Consider the following 17,114-nt stretch of genomic DNA (forward strand, 5'->3'; position numbering starts at 1 on the left):
CGAACCAGAAACTACCCATATGTTATATCTTCCAGATACCTCCAATTAATAAGACAAAAGCTTAACTATTATTACCTATTTCATTATTAGTGATATCTCCTTCTTTATTTTTTCCTTAACTTTATCATTACTTTCATTACTTAGGATATTTAGCTAGTAGGTGCTCAACTTTTTGTAGTACTAAGTACTTTATAATAAGTCCAAATTATATAAAGAATAAGTTTTTTTGTTGATTAGTGATAAAAATATTGCAGTTTTGGAAATTTGCACCGCCTCAATTTTGGGGCGCTGAGCACGGGTGATACCTACAGTGCACATTCATTACCTTCCAAAACTATTGAATTTCGTCTGTAGTAGGGGGGCAATTCAATAAAATACCAAATTTTGAGTATGTATTCATAATAATGCGTATTTATTTATCTTTTGGAAAGGTTTATTCTTAACATGTTATTTAGGATTTACGAGTGGAAAGTTTTTTGGCATTTCTTATTATATATTATTATGGCATTGGCTATAGCATATCTTGGTTGCATCGAAAATAATCTTTAAATCTATATTTTAATCGAACCAATTACTTTATTGGCTTTACATTGACTTACTTATAAATAAAATAATAATAGACCGACTTATTTGTACTGCGCGACTTTGTGAATTAAATTACAGTTTTTATTTTTAACAAATTTCATATAAAATAGCGCAAAACTTTAATGTCTGAATTTTTTATTGTTGCTTTAATGTTGCCAAATGGTACACAAAGGAAATAGTAACGATAGAATATTGTAAAAAAAAATTAATGACACAAATAATAAAAAACGATTTGCCGTATTAAAAATGGGGCGTTAAGCACATATAGGTATCGAGAGTAGTTCCACTCCTAAAATCCGAGATGTATCTATTTAAATAGATACATTAATGCTATATAAAAACCAAGTATGGAAAAATAGGTGCGTTAAAAAGAAAGAAGCAGGATCAAATCTCGAAATAATGTTGTTTTTGTGTAGTTACCCTTTTTTTAAATGCATATTTTTATTTTTTCAGAGAGCTTTGATGTCTATAATATAGAAACAGCCCTACCGAAGTTAGATTTGGATGCAATCGAAAACCATATAAAAGCAGCTAAGGATGCCGAAAGACGAGTATGTTATGAGTTATTTTCTATTCTTTTATTTTAATAAAAATAATGAAAGTACCTAAATTCGGTAATTGTTTATCTACTCAATTGGATTTCATGTAAAAGTAATTAAAAGTAAAATATGTAAAAATCAAGAAAAGCTATAAATTTCCTATAAATTCCTCGTAGTTTTTGTAGCAACAGGCTCTGTACAGAATCTGTATGGTGTAAGTTATAATTATGATTCTGCTGCTGTTCGCGGAGTACAGCAAATTAAGCTTAGTTTTCATAAAAAATACGAAGTAATAATAGCACAACTGCCCAAATGTGTTTTTAGGATGTTGAAGCTAATAAATGGCATAGCTATTAATTGATTCTTGTTTTTTTATGGATTTAACCGTTATAATTTAGAAAGCAGAAGCCATTTTGTCCAATTCACTAAGTAGTTGATTAATTTATTTAAAAAATCAAATGGCTCAAAATGAATTCGATTGTCATCTATATAATAAAATAAAATAATCCCGAGTTTTCGATAATAGGATATCTAGTGGGAGGCGCTTGGGCCGTGGCTAGTAACGACAAAGAAGTGTCACCATTCTATTTAGCGTTCCGGTACGATTTCGCATAAAAACCGATGGCGGTCTTAAAACTACCATACCCATAACCACATAATTAAGAACCTACACACCCTCTACTAATATACAAGCATCAAAAACCATTCAACTTTGGTAGTGTCTCTCGAACAAACTGTTAGACACTTTATACCATTTAGCAGTTGAAAGTAATTATTTACCTCTAATGTTCTAAACGGTTACCATAAAATGGGAAAACGAGAAAAGTTTGTGAGCTAGCTATACTTATTCCGCGAGTGTAAATTTACTTAACGTAATCGTATGTTCATATACCTACTTAATAATTTTAAATTTGGCGCTCTTTGAAATACGTAACGGTAGATAGGTATATCTACTTTCACATTTTATCCACGTCTACTGCAAGTTGTAAACCATGAATAACATTAACCGTTAAAATTACCAATAGGTGCACTGGTAGTTGGGAACACAGCTTAGCTTTCTACGGTGATTCAACGGTGTAGGCAGGCTGCCATTCGGCGTTCGTTGCTTAACGTTTTGTTGTATCCATTTCCATACTTCAATAGCTGACCAGACAGCTTGACGCGTGTTTTGTTGCGTTTCCTACAAAGGTGTAATATAAATTAAGTGTAATGGCGTCGATGCCGTACTTTAATTCGGAACAAAGACATTATAAAAAGGATACAAGATTTCTCTTGGATTTATATACAATTACGTATGATAACCACGAATCCGTTGATAATATTTGCTGCCTCGTAAGTACCTTTTAATAAATGATCATAATCGATATAAGAGCACAACTCTAATAAACCATAAAGTATTTAAATAAAGAGTAAAAATAGAACAAGAGGTAGGTATTTGTCCTTGTCCTAAATGTCAAATGACAATTATTGACAGGAATGACAGGATAGCAGTTTTTTGTTTACCTTAACTTTTTTATTTAATACGAAAACGCGTGCCATTTTTGCCAAAAATTAAAGACTGATTAGTTTTAAGATGTTCGAAAGTATAATAACGAATATAAAACGAAAATTTAGCAAAACCCCTGACGAAATAAGTCCATATGTAGAAAAAGAAAAGTCTGTGTTCAAAAAAAGTTTGCAAAATTTAAAAACAAAATTTTTGAAGCCTAGTGGGATCAGTGCTACCGATCTTTCAGTTCCCAATTTCTACAATGATAATATGTCTCTAAGCCCCCGAGCTGTAGGTGCTGGTGAATGTGCGCAAACTGAAATTGAGTGGCCAAATCTCTGTGATAACAACCCTAACATATTAGACCAATTCACAAGGATTGTTTCCACTGTAGACAGGCCACCTTATGATAGAATGGTGTGGAAATATTGCTTTCAATATGTATTTCAACAATTTTCATAGAGACAATACAAAATAATATTATTTTCCAGAAACGCAATGACAGGGAAGAGATTAGGAAACGGTTGGCTATGGGTGTTGATAGTGAAGAGTATTACAGTCTAGGTCACATAGACCGTCCAGGAAAGAAACCCAGCTTACATTCCAGACTTCAAAATGGTTAGTGAAAATTTGTATCAAAGTAATTTTTCTGGCATTGGATAAAGCTTGTGTTTAACTAACTATGTATTGCTTTTTGTAAAACAGGCGTACAATTTTTTATGTTTTATACAATTATGTCTTACTTACTGTATAAACTTTCTCAACTTAGGCTAATATTTTACCCCTTTTCTATTTTATATTTGTGTTGTGAATGATTTCAATTTTCCAAACACAATGTAGGATTAATTTCCAGTTTTTAAATTACATATTAAAACTAACAGACATTGCACAGAAGTGAGATTGTTGTCCATCACTGAAGAGACACTCTAAACATTGCAACACATGCATTGTAAATTTTTTGTACCCGCTAGTAATAACAAGTAGCATTAATTGAAAATACCATATGAAACAGTTTATCTCAAAATAAGATTACTCCTTTTAGCTCCCTTCTACTTTCATTTTTGGGTAATCATCTTGATAAGCTTCATGTTGAGCTTATGTTTTTATATTTTGTGCTTTGTGTTTTAATCCATCTGATTCTGCAATGTGCACTTTCACATACATTTTGCCTTAAATACATTGGTCAGTGGGTCCTGAGAGGTAAATATATGAATTGTTTAAATGTTAATATATTTGTCATTAACTTTTTGTCTTAAGAATTGAAAAATAATGTAAAAAATAAATATATCTACTCACAAGTTTAACTAAAAGTAAAAAATAAATATTTTATAATTACAACCACATGACTTAAGATAAATAAATTAAACAGAATTTATGCTAATTAACCGAACCAAAAAATAATAATGTACGCTTTAAGTATCTCATAAAGCTCAGAATGAATTCAAACAGCAGGTATAAAATAATTTTTGCATCACTTATTATTCTGTTGATGACTCGAGAGACGAGAATATTAAAAAAAAAATGAGAATGTCTGACATTAACAAAAAATTGCATAAATTGCACACTTGCTGATTTGAAGTGAAAAATTAGAAATCTATTTTACCAAGTTTTCTTGTGTGGTTCATAAATATTTTATTTATTTATTTATTAAAGGAACACCAACAACTTGTTCACAATACATATTAAAAGAAAGTTACAAATAATTTGTTTCTAATGAGTGTGAACCATTTACTACTAAGCATTTACTACTAAGTGACCGATTTTAACACTACAAACTATAATAAAAGAAACAAAACAATGTTAAAAATTTAATAAATAAAGTTTAATTTCTTGAATAACAAGGAAATGATCCACACCTAAAAGTAAATTGAGTTCTAATTCTATACAAAATTTATTTCATTATAGCAATATTAAAATAAATAATATATTTTAATATCTGAGTTACTATTGTAAGTAGTAGTTTTAATATCTAAGTTACTATTGTATTTAAAGTTAGATTTTTTGTAAGTTTAAGCAAAGCCAGCTTTAGTTAATTGACCATAATTTTCAATTTATTATAAAGATTAAGCATACTTTTAAGTAGTTAGTAAGTTCACAATATCAATATCTCCGTCAGCCATTGCTATTAGAATTCCATTTTTCTGTAAACAGACTAGTAAATAGTAATAGAGAGAAAGTCTCATAATAGTGTTTCAGATCCCATTGACCCAAGAATAGGGGAAAAATGTTTGTGAAAGCAATATTTTTAATTCCAGACAAAATTATTAATAATAAAATTCTATTTGAAATTATGTTCAATGTGGGTATTCTAAAGTATCAAAATAATTATTGAGATAAACCTTTTAGTATCATTGCTATTTTACACATTGTAACAATGCTGCTTTATTAACTGCTAAATCAAATTGTGTATGTCATTGTTCTGCATAAATATTTTTTTGGTTCTGTGGTGGTACAGGGAAAAATCTACAAATATGCTTTATGAACGAAACAGCCTCCGATAATGAATCTCAAGCATCTGACATTATAGAGAGAAATTTCAACTGCAATAGTAAAAGTTCATCACGATCGAGTCTATTTAGCAAGAACAGTTTTAATCATCCATACCAAACAAGACCATTGTCAGTTAATATTACAAAAAATGACAGTAATACAAACACACTGGGTGGTAAGTTGTTGAAACTATATTGCATGAAAAGTGGTAATGTGCCTATTGTTTTAGGATTGTTTAATGAGTGTTATTTTTACCAGGCAATTAAATTCTTATAATTGCTATTGTTAAAAGTCAAGTTAATGCTATTACTTTATAATTAATGTACACTAATGGATAGATGTTTAATTTATTTTAGTTCAAGTGATTTTACATAGATATGTTATAAAGATGATCTTCTTAGATCATTGAACTTTAATTCACGCTTAATAGAGATGTGGAACATTGGTGATGAAGAATAATCATGTTAAGTAGTTTGTTAAATTAAGATAACTTGAAGTTCAAAACAAGCTCAGCAATATAATTTAATACACACACAAAATTATTTGTTGACTTTTAATGCAGCTGTGTGATGGTGTAGACAGGCTTTATCAAAGAATTTATACATCTAGTATTTCTAGTTAAGGTAACAGGTGGCCATATTTAAATATAAATATAAATAATACCTGGCTTAGTTTGTTATGGGCTTCTTAGAGCAGGATGTGTTTAGAACTACATCTTACTACAATATGACAATATTATGACTCATGAAACTGCCTTCTACAGGCTTATTGATATAAAGAAAGTTTTATTCAAATGAATAATTTAGATTTTTAGGTACTACAATGTTTTATGGATACGATCAGATCAGCAATATAATAGAATATTTCATTTTTTTTTCATAATATGCCGCCAATCAGTTAAATTAAATGAATATTTCATTTATAAATATATTTTAATCTGATGTTGTAGGTGCAAAACTTCGTCCAACATCTCTTACATTAAAAGCTACAAAATCTCGATCAACACATTCACTAGGACACATTGATATGAAAGAGTCGGATTTCTTCGCTTTACAAGCAACTCTACAGACAGAGGCCCGAATAGCACTGGCTCAGGCGAAGGAAATGGCTCGAATACAAATGGAGGTAAATAAATATCTTATTAAATCTAATTTAAGGACCGCCAATATCATTTGTGTGATGAAATACACAGATTTTCGAATTCCATGTTATTTTTCGGATCTTTACCCTGCTTATAGTTATTATTGTGAATTTGCAGCGAGAACGTCACGCGCGTGCAGTATCGCCGGTCACAGAAATGTTGCAACGCAGTATGGAAAAGGCAAACGCGCCTCTCGCGCCTGACCGCCGCCGTGTTTCGCGACACTTGCTCACCGACATGAACATCGCACAGTTGCAGGTAAGGTTTTTTATATGAAACTCGTGGGTCTGGCAGACACTTTCCTGCCCTTTAAGGCTGCCAGTCTACCGGAGCGGAGCGAGGCAGCGGGGCCGAGAAACGGAGAAATATTAACCAATAGGATTGCACAAAATCTCCGCTGCTCTTAAGTGAACCAGACACAGTACGCAACTGCGCTCCGCATTAGTCAGTTTCTCGGCTCCGCTGCCTCGCTTAACTCCGGTGGACGGGCAGCCTTAATATAATAAAGTCATGGAAACTAATTGCAGCGCAATCTACCGGGTGTAATTGGCCACCAAAACCCACTCAATTAAAAACAAAAGATTTCATTTTTAATATAGTGATATACACATATCATTATCAACCGGCGCCGGTCTTTTCCCAAAATGAGGAAGATGTAAATGTATGCAGGTGGACCTCACTGGCCAAATGCGTATTGGTAGACTTCTCAAATCTCCCAAGTTTCGTAGTTAAATTCTTTAAGGAGCAGAAACTTTCGTTTATGCATTTTCAGGAGAACCTTAAACGCTATGAAAAACCGTGTGGTGTAACATTTTATCCAACAAAGAAAAAATAGACACATGATTGTTTTTATTTTTGTATTTAGTAGTTGTTTTTTGTTAAACAAATGAACGCTGCGCCGCGCTGCTCAGTTTTTTGGTGCATGACCTTGCAATCACAGCCTTTGCCGTTTGAGCCTCGCTGAGTCATGCGTAACGTCTCGATAACAAAAGCCATTGTGCAATGTTGTACTCTTTCGTCACTCTTACATAAATGCCAGAACCGTAAATAATGACCTGGGATTTGTAGTGAAAAAATACTACAGATTCATAATGTTTGCAGTCAAAATATTTGTTTTGATTTATTTCAGGTTACATCTTTTTTCAATTTCTTATGTTTTTGGTAAAGAACAATCAATGGCGTTTAGTTATTTTTTTAAATCTTTACTCATATTTAATGCTTAAGAGTTTAAAGGCCCTAATCTTAGAAATAACCGGACCGGTTTGAAAATTATTTTCGTCTTAGATAGCCTGTTTATTTAGGAAGGCATTTAACAGCACGCTACGACCAATAGTTATTCAAGGTTAAACAGCTATTTATTGCAAAAGCTATTTGAATTACTTAATAAGAGCAGTTTAAAGTTCTATTTTGTTTACAGATCTCTAAACTAAAAAAAATGTCTAATCTTAATACTCAACGTATTTCCGCCCGTCCTGTTCTTTCTGATAATAATAATATTAAATATACAAAAAGTTACAAATTTCAATTTCCGCCTCCAGGCAGCCCTACATGGAGTTTAATATATAACTTGTAAATTAATAACATACAAGTAATAACATTAAAAATTAAAAAAAAAACTCCGTCACACTTGATAACCATATTGAGGGAGTTTATCCAGATTATTTCATCTGTCAAACCAAAAAAAACACAGTCTTGCCATTGTATGTATTGTACGTCGTACTTGCAATAGTACCTTCATTAAAATAAGTTGTAAATATTCTCATTAAATGAAGATGTAATTTATTTTGAGAAAAAAAAACATCTTCAACTACAACTTTCGTTTTATTCTTGATTCATTTGTGGGTTTTTCAGGTGATTGTGAACGAGCTGCATTCGCAGATTGAGTCGCTGAACGATTCGCTTGTGAAACTGTTGATGGCACGAGACGAGCTGCATATGGGACAGGACTCTATGCTCGTCGATATTGAGGATCTCACCAGATATTTGTAAGTTTACAAACTTCTGTTTCCACACCTCAGGTTTCTCGACAAACAAACTCACTTCAATATGCTAACTACTATTAACTGACGAGATACACGTTACACTCCAATTATTATTATTATAAATGCGAAAGTGTGATTTGTTTGTATTTTCTTCACGCTCTAAGCAACCAATCTCAATCTCAATATAGTAACATAGGATTTTTATCTTTGCCCGCGGTTGTACGCTAAGTACTGGTTGAAGTAACGCCGGGTAGGTTTCATAATTATAAAAGAATGTTTCAAAAGAAACCCCCTGATCATATCCTCTGACAGGGGATATAATTAATGTGTCCATTAATGTGTCCAATCATGTGTTCTGCTAAATCACGGGAACATGGAATAGAAGTTTACCCCCGTTTATTGTTACGCATATATTATTTGGAGATAAATTTTTATTCTTGCCGTGCTGAAGAGAATAGATCGAGTGTAAATTAACTTAGATCTAAAATTTAACCTTCTGATCTTAGGGAAATCCCTAAGTCGTCTTGGGATCAAATTCTGATAACTGTATTTGTTTCTTTCAGAGGAGTAAAAGAGCAGACCAAGAAAACCAAAGGCACCACAAAGTCCGGAGTAAAGAGGCTCACATCACTAGTGCACAAATAAGTACACTACGCTACTCTATACATATATATTGAGTATATTATTAACATTATGGGTCCCATGTAAAGTCTTACCAAACCTGTTTAATCTTAAACTATCTTTGTGTATTTACTATTTACTCTTGCAACAATCCATTATAATATTTACTTGTATTTCGATACAGTTTTATCGGATCAGAATTTATGAATAATTATTATAATTCGTTTAACAATTTTTCTAAAAGTCTACTCGATAAATAATACTGCAGGAATTATTTTATTTACAAAGCTACAAAAAAAATACAATATAAAAATTACCGAATGGTGAAATTAATATGAATCCTACAGCATAAGTGAGTGTTTGAAAACTTTGGAACTGAAATGTATCTTGAAATTAAATGTCACATTAAAGTTTAATTGATGCTTTGTCAGCATTTTCAGTACAGCGCACTAAGTTTGACTCAGTGCGGTGTACTGTGTGAAAAAATGCTGGAAGGTTAACATTTCAGTATGAAACTAAAGTTTTATAATCAATTGAAAATTTGAATGACACTTCATTCAACATTTATTGTAATTACAATAAATCTTACAGTTTTGAAGTGCTCTTGACCCTATGTAAATACCCTGACGATGTAACTACATGCAACACTCGGCTAATCCAGAAAGTTCCAGAATATAATAATACATATTTATGGTAGTCTTAGTCTACTTATTTCAGTTCATGCAATCGAATAAAATAAAAATTAATAACAATTACCATGTATTTAGTCAAATTTACTAAGTTATATTGTTGTGGTACTATATTTTAAGAAATCGCTGCGTCTGGCTTTACGACACATTGTTTTGGTGCTTGCTAATTTAATTTTGTGTAATATTAATGTATGTATATCCGACAGTAAAGGTACTTTTCCAATACATGTAAGGTTTATGGCTATCAAAATATTTTGATATCAGAGTAAATGTGTCTACATACCAAAGCCGATATGCTGACACTACATGACGGCTTTGTTGCCGACGGCCTCACATCTAGTTAACAATTTGGAAAACACGCGGGACGCTTGTTGCCGACAAGATAAGAAATGTGTCCGCGAGTCGGCGGCTTTGTTGTGTAGACTCCTTCAAATGGATTTCATTGTATTGTTTTTTTATTGCAGAACCTGAGATGCTTGCGATTTGTGGAATATGGCCCCTTAGCCAAGTTGACTGTTATCTATAGCAGTTTAAAGAGTTCCCAAATAGTAGGAGGTCGCGTAGACTTAGTTCGGCAGGCCGGTTGCCTGATATTTCGTTACTACAACAACGATAGTATAACATAAAATTAATGAACAAATAGTGTAGAGTTCGTGAATTTGGGTGTTTAAGAGTTAAGGAGAGTAGAGTGAGAAGCTTGGCTCCACAGAAAAATTAATAACTTTTTGGCAGTGTGAGTCATATATTTTCGTTTTGGCATGTTTGGCATTTTCCATGAAATGTATTTGGTGGGTAAATTTTTACCCGAATCTGAGAAAGTAATTCTTAATTAAATTATCAGCCTGATCAGAATGCCCGTCGACTTGGCTAAGTGGGCCTATGTAGTTAAATCAACTTGAAATATGGAAACGTACTTTTGGAACGCTCTGCTTATAATCGATTTATATATAATCATCGCGTTGCGTAACAAAAGTATGTTTCTCGATTTCTCCATACTTAAGATTAAATATGGGATCATATTAACTCGCTTGGTGTTAATATTTGTTATAAATTTATTGTAAAGCATTTCCTATTGTGATGTTGTATTATGGTGCCATTGACGACTTAAAGTGCCGTAAAATTAGACGCATTGTATCGTTCCCGCCATGATATTACATAATCATTGTTATCATTACATTTTATGAATATAATAAACGGTGAAATATGATTAAAAATATTGACCGATTTGAACAGGTTTATAGATCTCTAGTGAACGTATTATTTGTATATTTTGTTACAAATGGTGTTACTATATTCCATAATAGAATGTAAGGTTTCTTTGTAATATTTCAACATTATATAATTATATATTCACGGGTCCGCTTTAAAATAGATGCTAATTATTCATCTAGGGTATTATATATATTATACATATATATTTGCGATTTGCATATTAGAGAAATATTTTTTCATGATAGTGCTCATTTTATAGAATAGTTAATCATTTTCACGCCTGTGAGGCTAACAACAACAGGGTGAAAATATATGTCGTTCAAATTGCAACAAAATGTTGATATTGAAAAAAAAACTAATTATTACTCCAACACACACACACACATTTTAGGTATAATGATGCGACTTCATTTATGAAACATTATACTATAAATAACAATCCTATTGCTCAAAACATAAACCGTAATTGTTAAGAAAAGATCTGACCGATATGTGAGCAACTGCGATATAAAAATTAAATAATAAATTCCATTTTACTTTGTCGTTACTGAGTATTGACACCGACTTACGATTATAAGCGTACAAATCTTATGCTGTACGGATCATTTCTTCAGCGCACTTGCAAATCTACAAAAATACTATTTTGTGGTTGTCAAGAAGCGGATAAATAACTTCATTTAATCTTTCATAAATGTACCCAAACCTCTTACCTAATCTGTATTCGCTGGTCTTTGTTCCGTATTTTTCAGTTGGTTCTTTGAGGAAAGGGATAGAACCATTTTCAAACCCATGAATTTGGGTTAGAGTAAAAAAAAAGTTACAACTATCTATTTCAATGAGGTCGCACCATTCAACCTTTGTTTTTTTTTTTACATGTACGAGTGGTGTTCCGCCAATCGCACATCTGAAAGTCCCATATATACCACCATAAACTACATAGAAATTATCATTTAAGGATAAGTATATTCGCCTATTTTAAGCTTACTATATAAATATAATATTAGACGAATATCCTTACACCTGTATCCTAAAATAATTAGTATATTGGGCCAAAGTATATTGAAGTTAGAAATGCATAGTAAAATCCGCCACAAATATATTATGTACGTAGTAGTAAATAGCGCAAACCGTCTATAAAATGGTTGTGCTCAATATTGTTTCAAGAATCACCAAACAAAAATTATCACACCAATATCATAATAGTAAAAATCTTTATTAGAAACTTGATAAAATTTATCACATAGCTACACATAGATATGCACAGTTACAATTGTAATTTAAAATACAAATTTTGTTTATAAACGACTGCCGTCTCATAAATAAAAGTTGTTGCATATCGGACCTACACATTTCTCTTGATCTCATACTACGCGGCGATTTTTGATGGTTTTCCTTTTTAAAATTTTTATTCTAAATTGAATTCGCAGAAGAAATTAGAATAACGTCATCATTACGCAATTTTGGTACTAAATAATCAACTTTAGCTTACGTTTAAAATAATATCACCAGTCAATGCGAAGTTGCGAAGAAGAAGAGCGAAACTGTATCCTCTTGTTTGCTTCGTTTATTAATACCTCTTCGTATCAAAAGTGAGAATTGGGTTCAGCATAGACGGTAACTTGACAGTTGAAGAAACAACTGCTGAGTTTTAAAGCAATCTTTATACACAAGTATGCTAGTGTATAAAGTATCTTGAGTCTCTGTTATCAAAATTTATAAATAACTTTATATTAAAAAACATTATAAGATTTAGGTGTAAACAAACTTGAGGGTTGAATACGCAACTTAATACTTAAAAAGCAATCTTGATATACAAGTGTATCTCCCACACAACTTATAAGTTAAACTTAATTGATATATTTTTGATGATGCAGGTATTACACCGGTATATTACAGGTGCACCGAACATTAACAATGTTCGGTACCAATCTGTTTATTTTTAAACTATTATGTGTACGTATATTATTAATCGGCCTCAATTTATGAAAGTTTCATGCGTATAAAACCTGTGCCCTTTTTTTTTTGTTAAATCAAAGCATCCAATTTGAATTCTTACATCCAATTTAAAATTTAAAATAATTTTACTACTGCTTGAATATAAAATAGAAAGTAAGGGAAACCAATGCTTGAATTTGTATACGAGAAATAGTGAATAACAGAAGAAATGTGACAGTCAGAGGCTAGAATTCTAATAGCAAATACATTTAGTCTAACCCAAACCCTAAAATCAAGTATTCATAAAGTTATTATTATTTTGAAAGGTCCCTGGTGCTACATACGATATTATTCCACGTCTGCTCGGACACAGTTCTTTAATTCTTTACATATAAAAAAAGTCAGCATTCTATTAATAAACTTATTAAAGACCTGCTATGGCAACTGACTTTCGATAGAGGCGACCGTGTTCGGATCGTATAGACTAATTGGCAACCAACATTTTAAGTTACCTGTCAGTTGGACAACTAATTTGTCCATTCGTGTTTAGAAAATAGCACCGCCAAACGACTAATCAGGAAGGTCATAACTTTAAATGCCTAGTCTAGTTTAACTATGATTTTGTTAAAGAAGCTTCGAACGAAGTTGAGATTTTAGCGCGATTTTTTGTTTAATTCTTTACCGATATTATTATATGTAGCGGAGAAAGAAAAATAATTTACAATGTTTTAAGTAATTAAACAAAGTTCCTTAATAAAAAATACTATATGATGAACTAAATAACTCGAACTTGCTATCAGCTAGTACGACGTAAGAATGATATCTATTTGAAATAATCGAAAGGTGGAAAGTCCCATTGTTTTAGTAACGCAGGTTCTATTATTTTTTGTAATTAATATTTTTTACTGCACTGTGAATACATCTTTACCCCGCAGTAAGATGAACTGATGCACTAAGAACCTCACTATTTTCTTAACCCGAATGTACGATAACATTTATTAGCATTTTTGCTGCAGCGTTAGAACACATCGAACGATGGAATTTTTTCAGTTGTATTAGAATATCTTTAGCAACCAAGGTCACCTTTGTTTATTGTCGGTTGCCTACCATGTAGCAGGCATAGAATAGGTGCGAAACTATAAAGGCCTTCGATTCTTACTATAATTTATTATACCTAGGTTTATTGATTTATTTTTGTTAGCTAATAGTTTTAATTTTTTTCCTTATGTATCTATGTTCTTACTATAGGATTTCCTATTGTTATTGCTGTGGTAAATAAGATTAATTAAGATTAAGTTACCATTTTATTATTTACCTACCGAACTATTTTTTGTAATGTTTAAATAAAGAGACGATTATATTTTTTGTTGTTCAATCTCAAAAGTGCTGTCCTGCCGTGGAGTAAAAAAGGAATCCTCTATCATCGAAGTAACTTATTTTGCATGCCATTTGTGTCTACAATCAACTATCAGGGCCCTAATTTTCTTACCTTGTTATCGTACACTCATATCAAAAATTTGTGAACATTCCTTGTATGAAGAGACTCAAAATTAACGTCTAATAATGTATTGACGCCCAGTTACGATAAGATCTTGAGACTATAGTATACAGCGTTACCTAAACAGAGGCGTTCTGCACGCTCGGGTAGTTTTTTCTCTTAACATGATCAGATCTACCTAGATAGCGAAGTCGAGACTTAGTTAGCCTGGTTTCAAGATCAAAAAAGTTGAGGCATAAAAGATACTCGTGGCGAGCATTGGTTCGGGATCTTGCGGTCTCGGGAGTGTTGATCGCACACTGACCGCCTGCAACATCTAACCAACCCATCGCCTCGTTTGGGTAACAATGTGTTTCAAGTCAATTAACCTCATATTAGTGTTTGCGTAAATCTCTCATTAAGTCTGTAATTTTGTAACCTGATACCTGACATCTTTATTAGTCATCATATAAACTTAGTATATAGTAACTGCGTTATGCGGTCCATACAAAATTACAGTTTTACGTTTACTCAAATACCACGTTAATATTCTTGAAAACATAGAAGAAGCTTCAAGGACCTAAGGAACTAGTTTTTTTTGATGCACAAATATCAGGCTGATTACCTCTTAAATGAAATGAGTCCGGCATCGACAAAATAACTTTTTTAACGATCATAAAAGCTGGCACTTGAATCAAAACATGTAAAAGGCAGGACTGCCGAGTATTGAGTATTACTTTTTTTCTTTTACGATTCCATTACCAACGTTCTTTAATCCCTTATATTATTGTCACCGTGTAATTGAGTAGGTACACGCTGGTTGGTCAAGAGTTATATCAGTATTGCCATTACAGTTAAATTGTTTTTGTTGATTTTTAAATGGCTGTCACGATGTGCAAATGAATGCAGCTGTTATTTTTTATGCATCAAAACATTTTCGCATTGAGTTTTAATAAAACATTGATATTAACGCCGTCAACTTTGTCTAAAACTGTTTATTGCTAGTTTAATTAGGTGGATCGAATAACATCCATAATGGTTTCATATCTTTTAAATTGTAAACCGCATTTTTGTATAGAACACCTGAGAACGAGTAGGTCTCTATCGGAAACTTTTTATCGTATATTTTACGGGCAAAGTTTACAGGGTTTGCGATTTCGGTATAGGCTGATTGCGACTATTCTCGAATGATTATATATAGAAAGGTGACTTCACGTTGTCTTGAAAACATTAAACACAAGGTTTAATGTTTTCAAGACAATAACCTAGCCTAGGGTGAAAATCAATAGATAAGCATCGTTGACCCAAGTGTACGATTTGCTCTCAGTCCATTATTGCTGACACTTGATGATAATTTTTTAAGTCCGGATTTGATTTTTTATAGACCTTAAGGCTTAAATACTTCTCATTTAAGATAGAGACCTGTGCCAAGTATGTTATCAACATAATGGTGAACGTAGCTGTATAGCAATTTAACCGACGTTCAAAGCGAAGGTTCTTTCCTCTTAGCCAGCACTTTGTGGGCCTATAACACAATACAGTCGGTTCTCAAACTTGGTAGGTACACTATGCAACCATATTCCTTGGTTCTAAAAGTTACTTTTTAAAAGTTTATCATCCTTAGTCAAAAAGGGCAATGTACAAATGCGAAAGTACCACGTCCAAATAAATTCAAAACATTTAACTTCGTCCATCCATTTGATGATTCGCTTGATTGTCTGGACCACCTCAACATTCCAAAAAGCTGACTACCTCCCATTTTTCTTCGATTTTTATTTCATTTTGGGATAGACTGTAGCTGATATTCACCTTAAGACTTGTTCCTACGTAACAGCGTCATTGGGACAAGCGCGAAACCAGCCAGGAGTTGTACCTGGGCTCGACGACATTGGGAGAACAGGTTTGACCTATCAGCTTAGTCCAGGATATGTGTATAGTCACCGAATGATGACCAAATCCTTGTCAATTTCTGCAAGAAGTAACGTTTACAGAGTTGTATTACACAAAAATGCGGCGAAATAAAATAATAATGATGTTTAATGTGTCTACCTAAGTATATCTATAATTATTAAATTAAAATTAACTTACTGTTTGCGATAAAATAAGTGAAGCTTGGCGCGCTTATTCGACAAATTCTTACAGATGTGATACATACCTACTATTGACTATTCTAAATAAATAAGAAAGTGTTTACATTGTCTTTTATTTTTCTTCCTAATGCCTTGCCTAATATTATATACTAGTCGCACGTTTAATGCGCGCAATGATTGGTTTATCTGTGCGGGAAAGGCAAATCCACTTTAAACGTCTAAATATTGCGCGCGTAAACTATGGAGGGTAGAGGTAAGGAGAGTCATCTTATATGGGAGAAAAGTTGAAAAAGTGTCCAGTTGTTGCGCTAAATAACAGTTCAAAAATCCTCCACAATGGCGCTGGTGGATGCACAGTGTATGGTATGAATGTAGCAATCGTAGATGAATTGAAGTATGCAGAGTTAAAAAATTTAATGTCATTATCGACTAAAGTAGTTAATTATTGAGAATTTCAACAACTTACGTTGTACAAAATATTGTGGTAAATATAACCTTACTTCCTTTTATCTCCATACTTCCTTGTTTATTTTTCAAGCCTACTCTAACAATATTTATATTTGGCGCTTCTTTTAAGAGTTACCCTGATGCAAATGTGGCGCCATCCTAATTTAATACATTTTGACGACACTTTTTCATATACACAGATGACTCTCCTTACCTCTACCCTCCATAGCGTAAACGTACGACTAACTCGTACGCAGAGATTGCTCTCCGAATTATTGAACAAACCGAAATTCTATAGGTTACTGCGACCGTTATAACAAATTAAGAGAACGATTTCATAATGTTCAATGAACCTAAATTAAACATTTTATGCCAGACGCGCTAGTCCTTTTGACATAAATGCCTAGCCTAGTTCGT

General features: G+C 32.5%; 1 protein-coding gene across 1 annotated transcript in view; it reads left to right on the forward strand.

Annotated features, from left to right (window-relative positions):
* The window catches only part of LOC120636102 (schwannomin-interacting protein 1 homolog), a 51,878-nt gene extending 40,623 nt beyond the window's left edge, over positions 1-11,255 (forward strand). Inside the window, exons 6-12 of the mRNA XM_039907402.1 lie at positions 1,039-1,136; positions 3,105-3,231; positions 5,069-5,278; positions 6,053-6,228; positions 6,362-6,502; positions 8,096-8,229; positions 8,790-11,255. Of these exons, the coding sequence (XP_039763336.1) occupies positions 1,039-1,136; positions 3,105-3,231; positions 5,069-5,278; positions 6,053-6,228; positions 6,362-6,502; positions 8,096-8,229; positions 8,790-8,871 (968 nt within the window). The 3' untranslated portion in view covers positions 8,872-11,255. The remainder of the gene's footprint in view (positions 1-1,038; positions 1,137-3,104; positions 3,232-5,068; positions 5,279-6,052; positions 6,229-6,361; positions 6,503-8,095; positions 8,230-8,789) is intronic.
* Positions 11,256-17,114: the final 5,859 nt, after the last annotated feature.

This window comes from Pararge aegeria, chromosome 3, assembly GCF_905163445.1.
Source record: "Pararge aegeria chromosome 3, ilParAegt1.1, whole genome shotgun sequence".
NCBI classification, from domain to species: domain Eukaryota; kingdom Metazoa; phylum Arthropoda; class Insecta; order Lepidoptera; family Nymphalidae; genus Pararge; species Pararge aegeria.